We start from the raw sequence: 12349 nt of genomic DNA, 5'->3' as shown, positions 1-12349 counted from the left end.
ACTAGATATTAAAAAAGGCATTACAGTGTTCGTGGGATGGTCTGCTAAACCGCTCCACACCATGTGCCAATGAAAACATAATCCAATATAAAATTTGCCTTCCATCTCCCACTCCACTCTGCCTTTTTGCATGCGTGTAGGATAGTATTTACAGATGCAACCAGTCTAGTAATGCAGGGTTTCTGCAGGGCATGAAAAAGCATTAATAGTCATTAAGTTGATTTGTGAAAATTAAGGCCTTAATTACATTTGATTGTCAGTGGCATTAGAAATTCTGTGTGCAGTTTAATAATATATAGTTATAGACTGCGATTCTTCAGATATGTGCATCTGTGTAAACATGCCGAAGCACTGCGATAATTGTTCCGGCCGGTTGGGTACCGGCAGGCTGGACCAGGTGGAAGAGAGCTGGGAAATGCAAATTCCAGCAAAACGGCTTGAAAACGTGGAATTCAGAGAATGACTACAGCCCATGGGTGATCAGGGGTGGTTTCCTGATCCAGAAAGAGTGAAATGTAGAGACAGTTTTCATACAAAAATCATCTTTTACAAAAAAAATAAACCTCTGTAATTTGTTGAGTTCACAGTCGTGGCATTAAAATTTTTACAGTATAGCATTAAAATGTCATAAAAAAGCATTAAATCTGTCTGGCTGATTTCTGCAGAAACCCTGTCATATAATTTCTTTCATGCCTGATCTTTTGGATGTCCAGCAAAAGTTACCAAACTTCCAAACGTGAATCCTCAGTTAAATATCTTGTCCGTAACTTGCATACTGAGTTTTTGATGACTTAATTTGTCACTTTTTCATGCATGATAAATTCATTTTCTATCTTTTTCTTGTTGTTTTTCTGAGACTTCTGTACTGTATTGCAAGAGGTTTGTGAATAATGCTTTTTAAACCAATTCAGTCGTTGCTTTTGTTCCCCAGGGATGCTTCAAACTGTGGAGGACCCTGTCACTCTAGAAAAGGTTGACCAAGGTGAAGAAATGTCCCTTTGTAGTTTGAATAATATGTGTGTGTGTGTGCTCACCAAAAACTCATACATGTGGACAGTCATACATCCTACTCACACTGCACTCACATAAACTGTTTCTGTTTTGTTTTTTTGAACACGCGTGCAAGCTATGAATGACTGTTTTTCTCAAAGATGCACACAAATTCTCTTTGCAGCAACGAAGGTGATCTTTGACTCCATGTGCTGCTCAACATTTCTGAGTTCTTAATTTCACATGTAGATAATCCTTCACTGCTGCATTGTGCACAGCTGAAGTACCGATTTCTTTTTGTGTGTATTGATGGATTTTGGCAGCTGTATGCAGATTTTTCTGTATCCTCAAAGCTGGCCTCCCAGCAAAGTCACAATTTTTAGCACTCAGACACATTTGGCTCACCACAGCCTCTCAAAATGCAAAAATGTCTTGGTAAGTGCAAATGACAGAATGATTTTATGGAAGCTGTCTAGAAATGCCTTAGGGGGCCACTTTGCTGTAATAGTTAGTAGAGTGCTTAAATTCTGACACTGCTTTTGGTCTTTGCACAAACAATGTGTGAAGAACTCATTTTGAAACTCATTTGAGCCCGTATAAATAATGCAGTTATCATATCAGTGTGCGTGTGGAGAAAGAAGACTCTTAGAAATCGTGCGAAGCAGTCAAGTTAATGAGAGCCCTGGCTTTAGCTGAGAGGTGAACCCGGATCTTGTCCTTATGGCAGTCACATCAGATGTGCTAATGAACCGTATGAACAGTTGAAAGCATTAAATTACAGAGGAATTCTTAAAGCCTTTCACAGTCGCGCACAAGATAAACTCAGAACAAACGAAAACCTACAGTGAAATAAAATACCAGTGACTGCAAAAAGACAAAACTCTGGATTGTTCATTAATATTAAATTACTGGATACGTTGAAGCCTCAGAGATTTTTCTGCAACAGTGTGAAACTGTACTTAACTGTAATGTTTATTTAATGAATGCTTCTCTTTGCTTTCTGTTTGATGTCTGTGTACATGCATACATTTGTGTGTGTTTCTGCATGTCAGTGCTGATTCAGCTGCTTGTGGAGCTGCAGAGCGAGCTGTCATTCCGCTTTGTTTTGGACGAGATCCACAAACAGGTGAGATGAACACTTTTGCCGAAATAAAGAGGGGAAAAAAACTCCCACTCATGTACGTATGCAGGAACGAGAACACACCCGACATCATAAAAATTTTAACAGCACTTGTGTAACCAACATTATATCCTCCCAGGGCTGTTTAGTAAACAGACAGTGTGCTTGTCTCCCTCTCGCTGCTGTTGTGTCACCTCAGGGTGAGGCGGCTGTGGAGAAGCCTCACTCTGCAGCAGGTGGAAAATAGTAGAGCTGTGTATACTGATGATGACAGAAAGGTATAACACCAGGAAGGGCAGGCAGGTGTTATTTATGTTACTAGAATAGAGCCTGATTAGAGGTTTTTGTACAAAATGTATTTAAAGAACCTTCTGTTCAGAGGCAGGGTTACTTTTCAGAGTTGAATGAGTTAGAGGCATTTGTCTTGAGGTTCATGTTACAGGATTAGTTGTATCTGTTCTTCAACTCGCCACCATTTCTGAAGGTTTTAAAGCCTGGCAGATTTAGCGTAGAAGCTGCCTTGTACTACTATGACTAATATGGATGTAGCATTGTTGTGTTTCTTCACATTTAGCGTAGTTGCAGTTACGAATTTTTACAACATCTTGAATAACATTGATGTTTTCTGAGTCATTGTTCTAAGGCCACTATTTCCTCTATAATTTGCTGTTTTCATTAAGAGGAAGTATTCGTAGCGTCTCTTATCTGTAGAGCCCAAGGTTGTTGTGTTTTTCTTCACAGTTGTGGAGCTGTTACAAACTAAATTTGCTGATGTTTTTTCAGGTGGAAATATAAAAAAAAGACCTCGGGCTTGTGAGGTTAAAATGACTGTGCATTATGCTAGTTTGGGTGTTGGAATAATTGTAGTTAAATTTGTCAGCGTAATGTAAAACGAAAAACATGAATATTATTGTGGAAGTCATGCCCACGGTGAAGCTACGACTGCCCTAGTAATTTGGACATCCTGTATGACATTAAAAAAAGAAAAGAGGCAAAAGTGTTAAGTCTGTTTGTATGACACTGTTGAGCTTGTGCTATACTATAAACCTAAAAACCTATGGCATGTTACTGCATAAAATAAGCATGTGCCTATTCCTTATTCATCTAGATTGAGTGTTGTTTGTGTGATATTGTTTATTATTATACTGTGCATTCTCTGTCCAGCTGAGTGACCAGCACACTGTGAAGCGTTTCCTGCCAACCTTCAGTTTCTTAGGGAACCTTGTGAAAGCGGTACCTAATGTGGCCCACAGCCTCGTGACTCAGTATGGTGAGACCCTGCAACACAAAGTCACTCTAATGTCACAGTAGCACAGGCACAGGTCTACAGTTGGAAACAGTGGCATGTTTTAATATGTATGGGTGTTTTTGTGGTCTTTATGAGCATTTTCAATCCATATTTAGTAAATCTCAATAATACAATTAGAGTATATATACACTAAAGGTCAAAAGTTTTTGAACAATCCAGTTTTTCCATTTTTTAAATTGGAAATTATGCATGTTAATGTCTCATTGTACCCTGAAATCAAAGCTGCAGACGACTGGAACGGCTGAAATGTACATTATTTTTCAGTTTTGGGTAACCTTAGCTTTTTTTCAGCTCTGGCAGTTCACCACTTACCTTTGTACCATTTCAAGCTATTCATTGGAAAATACCAACTATTTGAATTTCAATAAAAGACTGGAAATACAGGGTTATTCAAAAAGAATGAACCGGTTTCATTCCGCAATATTTTAATCAGGAAAAGCAATCGAAAACTCCAGCCAAGTCACAAATGTTCTACTCACAATCAACTTTTATTCCCTGTCTTACAAATATTAAATGTGGCCACCACCTGCAGCACGGGAAACATGAATGCGATAAGAGAATTCCTCCCAGATGCGTATCAGCATGTCACGATCCACTGAGTTGATCGCTGTTCTTATTCGATGCCATTCGATGACCTTAAACGTCAAATAAAAATTGATTTTGACTAGAATACTTGTGACTTGGCTTGTTGCTTTTCCTTATTAAAATATTGCGTAATGAAATCGGTTCATTGTTTTTAATTTACCCTGTATTGTGGCGTTCTAAAGTTTTGACCAGTAGTGTATGAGCGTACACTTCACAGGGCAGGTGGTAAACTATTACTGTACTTGGAGATATCATCAGCAGTTCATATAATAACATCTTGTGACTTTTATTTCAATACTGAAAAGCACTGTAAATGAGATGAGTAGGCTTCCTTTTTTACTGAGAAATTGCCTTTGAAGTGTTACCACTACTACCCTGCTGCATTGTGTATGAGAAAGAAGTCAAGTAAATCTTGTTTACATAGCCCTAAACTGCGACCACTGACCTCATTGTGTAGCAAAGACCCTTGGGGGATATGTAGAGTATCCACAAAGAAAGCCATGCCACAGTTTGGTTTGGGTCAGTTTTAAAAAGGCAGTTGAGACAGGATCGGGTCAGATTTCAGACAGCTCAGGACGCTGAGAAGAAATTTAACTGATGCAAGGCCAATTTGTCTCAAAGACTGAGATCCAGGGACATGTTTCATATGTTAGACGTCACCTCAAATGGAAGACGGATGTGAAAGAATATTTAATTCTCAGTATCTCAGTGTGTTCTCCCCACATAGAGAGACGGCCAAAATTCAATTGACCTTTCACTTGACCTTTTCCATTGTATCCCAAATGCATTGAAATATTTGTTCTGCGTCCACTCTGGCAGCAGTCTTTTCCCATGCTATCCGCCACCCCACTCTCTGTGCCTGTGAGAAATTAGAAAAAAGTCGCAGAACTGTAGCTTTCATGTCCTTTCTTCTGAACTTTCTCAATTCAATCTCCCTAGCTGTTATGACCTTTTCAATTGTGGTTGCATTGTGATAACGGTGCTTGAAATTCTCTCTTGTATAGCCAATCCCACACCAGCATCTGCTGACTGAAAAAAGTGAAACAAAGTTCATCTAGTCTTTCCCCTGAAATTTCCTGTGTACGTCGACACCTATTTATATCTAGATGCAATTCCGTGGTATAGTGATTCAGTGCGATATTGCACCTCACCGCCCCCTCGCTCACACAGTTGCTGATTTAATCTCTGCTCCAACCACCTGTGCAATATCTGTCTAGTCACTGAACCATTTCTCCACTCTATTTAATGGGCATTGTTAGTCAACTTCAAGTGTGTGTGTGCGTTGTGTTTGTGTCTTGCCCGAGTACTCGTCGTTACAGTCGAGAGTGAACGGGAGTCCTGTGCCGAACCGAGCAGACGTCGCAGTTATGTTACCATGCTATGTGTGTCCGTCTCCCATGTATTTTCATGAGTTTTACAAACTCCCCTGAGCAACCACAGGTAGCGGTGGGTTGTTTAGATGCTGATGTAAGATGCGGGCTGCCACTATTGACTGTGTGTGCCTGTCTGCGGCCTGTCACTCAACAAGTCTCTGTGGGGCTGTTTGGACTAACGACAGCAGCACAGCAATGACAACACGAGCCCAGAGCACCCAATGGATTCCACTCTTTCTGCTACTCACTGTCTGCCTGTCTATCTAGCTGATTAAACCCCTCTGTTTTTCCCCTCTCCTTTGCTATTCTCTTCCAGAATTAGTCTTTTATTTTCTCTTTATCTCTCTCCCCCCTCCCTCTCTCTTTCTGCTTTGCTGGTGTCTTACTCCCTGGGGTCCTGACTGTAGAGTGGATGCAGACAAAATGAGGGAGCAGAGAGGGAAGATGAAGCATTAATGAGATAAAGAAAAAAAAGAAGGCAGACAAAGATAACAAGTAAGATCAGAAAAGGAAAGGACAGTAGTACGGTGGACAATATGACAGTGGCAGCGTTTTCTAGAGCATTTCAAAGATTTACAAATTAAATGTTAAAGGACACAGTGTCTCTCATAAGACTGCACATTTGGCATTACAGCTTTATTTCTTAGCAGGAATTAGATTTTTTTTTCCAATTTATAATGCCTGCCACTGTGTTGGTGTCTGTGTGCCATAAAATGCTGAAGCACTTTACAGCAAAGCTTTTATTTTCCATCCCTTCATGTTATTCCTTATGCTTCTGTCCTCTGTGGAGGATTTACCTACCCCATACCCCTTCCCCTTCTTTACCCTCTCCTCCTCTCTTTATGCCTGGCTCTCATCTTGGCCGCCTCATATATTTTGGTTTAATCAAACATGTCTGGGAGCCTCTCCTGCCTCACATGGGTTTTGATCTGCTTCACAGAGCAGCTGGGCTTGGACTCGGCTCTCCTACTCTGTCATCTCTTTCTCTCTCTCTCTCTTCCACTCTCGCTGAGTCTGTTGCTCCTCTGTGTTTTTCTACATCCAGCGCTGCCTTGCTCTTTAACACTGTTTATTCCTCTGTTCTCAAAGCCACAACTATCTACATATTTGCTTCTCTTTCTTCTCTCTAGCCAAATGTCTCTGTCCGTGTCTCACCTAGCAGCATTTTCATCATTATTTTTGAAATACAAAATCAGTAATTGCTGTTCTCGAGTCCATCACTGTGACTTTAGTGCTTTTTATGTTTGTATTTGTTTATTTACTTATGTTTATACATGAAAAAAACTATCTAATGTTGGTATAATTAGCCAAGTTCTGCAAGTAAAACTCGTGTTGTGCACGTTGCATTAATTTGTTAAACACTGCATTAAGAAAAGTGTTCCCTTTTTTCATTTTGAATTTATTGCACACACTGCAAGTGCATTAATCAAAATATTAATTTAATGGGCTGTTCACCAAGAGAAAACAACGCTGTGATGGAAAGTGGAAACCACCGTGACGTATTGTTTCTGTAAATGCATATCGATGAATATATTTCAGTTCTATGTGACTTTGTAACACTTAATCTCTTTCGAAATATAAAGCCAATAGATTTTTTCCACATTATGTTACAGGACTGAGTCCTTAATGTCACTTGTTTGCTTTTTTTGTTTGTTTTGATTTTATCTAAATTTAAGTAGTACAGCTTGTTTAGACATTTCAGGCCAAAAAAATGTTACAGATAATGTTTCAAAGACTAATTCCATGTTTTCTACTCTATATTGTAACCCACTACATGCATCAGTGTGTGATGCATTTTATAGCCCCTTTCATTGCACTTCTATAACAAAATGAAATGTCCATGAAAGTAAAAATATACTGCTCCGAAGACAGAGACTGTAACGGATTAACCAGACTCATAATAATGATTGTAATCCAGGTTTTGACAAAACACTAAAGGGATGAAATTCAGTTTGTTGCTTCCAGCTGTTTTTAGGAGTATTGCATCTGAGTTTATTAAATACCTGCGTTTACGCATTTGGAGCATCAGCAGCAACTTCATGAATAACTTAGAGCTATAAAGTCGTTTCTTACACAGCAGCTGTCCTCAGTTTGAGTCCTGAGGTTCATCACAGCTGTCAGGATATTTTTGTTAAGCAGGAGTTAATTCATCATAAGATATGGTCAGACTTACTCATTGTTTAGGAAATCAGAAAGGAACTAGACAATTAGCTATTGAGACCAGTTCATTAGCTGTTGCTAGTTTAAATGTAATCTGTTGTTTTGTAGTACATTATTACATCTTTTACATCACTTGATCTTTAATCTTTATCTTTAAGAAAGGAGCAATGTACATTAATCAGCATTTTAACAGATGTAGATGCACCAGAGGTAGCAGAAAAACTAGTTTCCATCGGTCGTCCCTCCGCCTGCTGTTAGTTGGCGTCTATGTTCTATCTCGTGTTTGTGACACCGTGGCTTTCTCTGTCATCTTAATGACCTAAAACCATCACTTTAACACACTAACAAAGCCAGCAGTGTTACATATCTCATGTCTGAAAAGGGGCTTACAGTCGTGTGTATAATTCCTGACTTCCCCTTGACTTCTCCTTCTGTGTCTCTGCTTTTCCTCCACTTAGCTTTTGGGACTGTCTGGGCACAGCTCTCCTTCCCTGCTTCTGTCTTACAGTAAACTCTTTAATCCTCTGGCTTTCTCTCCCACCACATCAACCTTTCTACCTTCACTTGTGTCTTTTTGTCGTTCTCTTTTGCATCCTCATTCTGTCCATGGCCGGCGCTCTGTCCTCGTCCTTTTCCCCTCTTTCTTGTGAATCTGAATCATGCTTTTACTGGCAGACTGTACCTGGGAGTCTCTAGCTCCCGTCTGCCGTGCCCAGAGAGGAGACTCCGGTTCCACTACAGTATTTTTTAATCTTCTCTACTCGCTTCCTCTTCTGCCTGCCATTTTATTCCACTCTGTCCCCAATAGCCAAACTTCAGTCATTTCATCGTCAAGGCAACTCTCCTCTCCAATGCTGGCTCCACGGTTGTCTTTTATAGCTAAATTTGCAACTCAGCTGCATTTGATTCCCAGTGGTCTGTTTCTCTGCTGTGTTATCATTTCGCTGTCCCGGCTGTAGTCTGTTTAGCTACGCTTCTCTCTCAGTAATACCTTTACCTCTCCTTTCAGTATCTTTGTCTGCTCTCTCGCGTACATGCACCTTTCTTGATAAATGGCATGATTTATAGTTTCTCTCGGGATGCGTGTCGAGATTCAACACGCTGATGTGTTGCATTTATGCGTATAATTCAATTTAACTGTTGTCATTGCACCAAAACAGTTCAAGATGCATTTTTATTCTCTTTTTTTTACCCTGTCTAAATCCTCTGTTTGCTTTATGTCTTGTCTGCCAGTGCCCCTGCTGGACCACCTGTGCTCAGCCATGCTTTACCCAGATGAAGCATTTAAGACTTCAGTTTTATATGTGTGGCTCCAGCTGCTCGGGACACCCGGGGGCTCAATCACCCAGGCCTTGCCAACTGGCATCAGAGACAGGTTGTGTGTCCTGTTGCTGCAGACCTTAGCCAACGCCGACTCTCCACAGCTCATCAGAAATTGTCTAGGTGAGAAAATCAATCTCAGTTTTACTCATCTTTTTTATGTGTTTATCATTAAATATTATAAGAAATGACTTCACCTTCTGATTACTTTTACCCTCTGAACCCCAGAAAATTGGGAATTTAATCAAAATATTTTTTTGTCTTTTTTTTTAAAATTCACTAAAAAGAAACTATCACCATCAGATTCTGAAAAAACTAAAAATTCAGCGCTTCTCAGTGCTACAAAGAAGATGTAACTGACTTAACGTTGGTCAACATCTGGCAATATTCAGCTAAACTGGACTGAACTATAGACTGTTCTTCTACTACTTCTTCTGTTCCAGTTTATCTGAATAGAGCAGAGAGGAAGACGAATTATTTCCCTCAGGATTAATAAAGTATGTTCTGAAGATGCTTGGCATTCAGTGGGTTAAAAAAACAGTTTAGTGCCCTTAATAACTTTAGTTTGTGACTTACAATATATCTTTCAAGATTGATAAACTATGAGGTGAGATATATGGAGTCACAGGAGTGCCACATCAAAATATAAATAAATAAATAAATAAATGTGGAAATATAAAGAGAAATAAATAAATAAATACATTTAATCGGAAAATTTTGTCTTTGCTTTTACCTTTTCTGTTTTTTCCGTTATTTATTTATTTATTTCTCTTTATATTTCCACATTTATTTATTTATTTATTTATTCATATTTTGATGTGGCACTCCTGTGACTCCGTAGCGATAAAGCATGTCGACAATATAGGAATTGATAACATGAACCTCTAAATGTTTTTAGAATTTTAAAAGTATTAATGCATTCAACAGATAAATATTAATATTCAATAATTCCTGTTACGAAATACCTTTGCATTTAACTGTCTGTTTATCACTGTGTGTGTCTAGAGTGAGTTCTTAAAAAAAAGTTTTGACATGCTCACATTATCAGACTGATTGTATCAGTAGCTGCCTGGATGTAAAATTGCATATATTATAAGCCTGATTATATTTAGTTTATTTAATGCAAATTAGAATAATGCTTAGCTACAGTAAGATTATTCTTCTGTCTGTCTGAATGCTTGAAGTTGTTGAGCTCAGTATGGCGTGCTAAGCTTGCACTATTATAAAAACTGTATTTTACATAGAGATGATGCAATGAGAATTTTGGAAAACAAGATCTTTGGTAAGAAGCAAGCCAAGTCTATTCTGAATTTGCTGCAATATATGAATCAAAATCTAATTCCCAGATGCGTGAGAGAGCATAAAGATAAGGAATGTTTGAGTGTTGGTGGCAATGCAGTAGAAAATTGCTCACTTTTAGAAATGTCCGCGACTTTTTGGGGTTATTAGTAAATAAATGGAGTCATTTTCATTCAGAATGCCCCAGATCTTATTAAGGGAGAGGCTGGATGTGAAAGAAGAGGGATTACACTGAGATGAAAGAGCATTGCTATCTTGTACTTTTGAGAACAATAAGCTTGACGGCGTGCACTTTGGTGATAACCAGAATGGAGGTCTACACCGGGGCCAGAGGAGTTATTGAAAATGAAATAGAGTCATTATCTTCTAGAAATTTGAAGCTGTTATATCACAGTGTTAACTTGGGGTAGAAGTGGGATATACATTTTGCTTGGTATCGAGGTGCAAGGTTGGTTTTCATCACTTTCTGGAGTTGGGCTGTTGCTGTTTTGTTGTTGTTAGTTCAGTATCATTTAGCCTAGGCTCTCTAGCCCCAGTGATAACAGGAAATTAAGTGGAAAGAACAGGATTATTATTCATTTTCTGTAATGCTGCAATGTGTAAAGAATGTTCAAAACATTTTCCCTCTTGTTGAAAAATGTTTTTGATTTGTTTTTTTATTACTTAGTTCCCAGATGGCTGTATTAAATTCCATTTGAGTATGTATTTATTTCAATAACTGTGAAATTAAATGAGTTTGCACTATTAAAAGGACATAATAAAAGAGTCTCAGTAGACGTATGTGCCTCTGAGCTCATCTGCATGATACTGTGACGCTTGGAGTTTGAGCTGGGCTTCATTAGTTGAGGTTTAATATGTTTAATATATCTGCTCTTTGACATTTTTGACCTTTCTATAGGGTTTCACACATTTCTTCTCCCTGTGAGGATTCTGGTTATGTCATTTGGCTTAATGTTACCTGACCTCATGTTTAATTCAGTTTAAGAAATGGCTACAATAGATAAGTCAAGCTCGTTATGTTTTATTCTGTCTTTGCTTTTGGCAAATTGCATTTTTATGATTACAAATTCATGAAAATTGAATCCTCACACCACAAAGGCTTTTACTATTGCAGAAGTGATCTAGCATTAATAAGTGCAGGATTTCAAAATATCTGTTGTAGTGTTGAAACAGAAACCAAATCTTTCAAAGCAACATCTTGTTAACCCCTTAAACTTCAGTGTACCGCCGGCGGTACACTTACTAATTTGCATAGGAATTTCAAGAATGTCCGAAGGCTGCAAACGCGATTATATAAACACTATACGCCGATGGAAAGCTTAGATTCTCATGAATCCGCCGGTATAAACCACTTTCAGATGTGATTACCACAGCGGATGAGAAAAACACATTTGTCCGACAAAAACGAATATTCATCCATCCGTTCTCGATACACGGCTTCAACGCACACAGCGCGACTCACATTTCCGGGTTCATTATTACACACAGATGAAAAGATTCCACAAAAAACGGCCATAATCCAACCTTTTACATCCAGACGACACAAGCCAGTAAACTATTTTGTCCAAAACATGTCCTGAAGTCGGTATAAAATCCACAAATCGGTCGTTTTCAAGGAAATGCACCTTGCGATGCGCGTCCAATATTCCCTGTATTTTTCATCATTTTTTTAATTTAAAAATAGAATATTAGCGATTTTTTGTACTGAAAATGGCTGGAATTGACTGCAGCTTAAAGGGTTAATCATCTTTACTGTTATATCTATAGCCGTTGAATGTTTACACCATAATTATTAAAGTGGGTCATATGTTTGTGGAATGTTTTTGGAAATTACACCATCAGTATGTGTTTTTGCTGCTTGTCATTTGTCTGTTAGGGCTGCTGTGGCAGCTAGTGCAGCTGGGCGAGGCAGTGTCAGTCCTGATGAACAGCCCAGGCGCTCAGATGATGTGCAGTGAGAACGAGGACATCCTCGCCAACAACAGCCAGACCCTCAGCCAAAACCAAGAGCAACAGCCATCCGACCGCTGCCCTCTGCCTCTCATACTGAAAAAGGTCTCTGTCCAAACATCCTGCTCTCACCCCCAAGACCGGCATTCTATCTCTGACGATAATCATAACAAGGAGTTCTAATCCTGGATTAATGTGCCTTTGAATAGGGATTCGGGGAGGTTTTACGCTGAACAAATATTT

At 39.0% G+C, this 12349-nt stretch overlaps 1 protein-coding gene across 1 annotated transcript in view; it reads left to right on the top strand.

Annotated features, from left to right (window-relative positions):
* Positions 1-12349, top strand: part of LOC110965853 (meiosis inhibitor protein 1) — a 74149-nt gene that overhangs the window by 3638 nt on the left and 58162 nt on the right. Inside the window, 5 exon segments of the mRNA XM_051941485.1 lie at positions 932-982; positions 2043-2116; positions 3275-3380; positions 8771-8980; positions 12033-12211. Of these exon segments, the coding sequence (XP_051797445.1) occupies positions 932-982; positions 2043-2116; positions 3275-3380; positions 8771-8980; positions 12033-12211 (620 nt within the window).

This window comes from Acanthochromis polyacanthus, chromosome 21 (genome assembly GCF_021347895.1).
Source record: "Acanthochromis polyacanthus isolate Apoly-LR-REF ecotype Palm Island chromosome 21, KAUST_Apoly_ChrSc, whole genome shotgun sequence".
Lineage (NCBI taxonomy): Eukaryota > Metazoa > Chordata > Actinopteri > Pomacentridae > Acanthochromis > Acanthochromis polyacanthus.
This window is presented reverse-complemented; position numbering and strand designations above follow the sequence as displayed.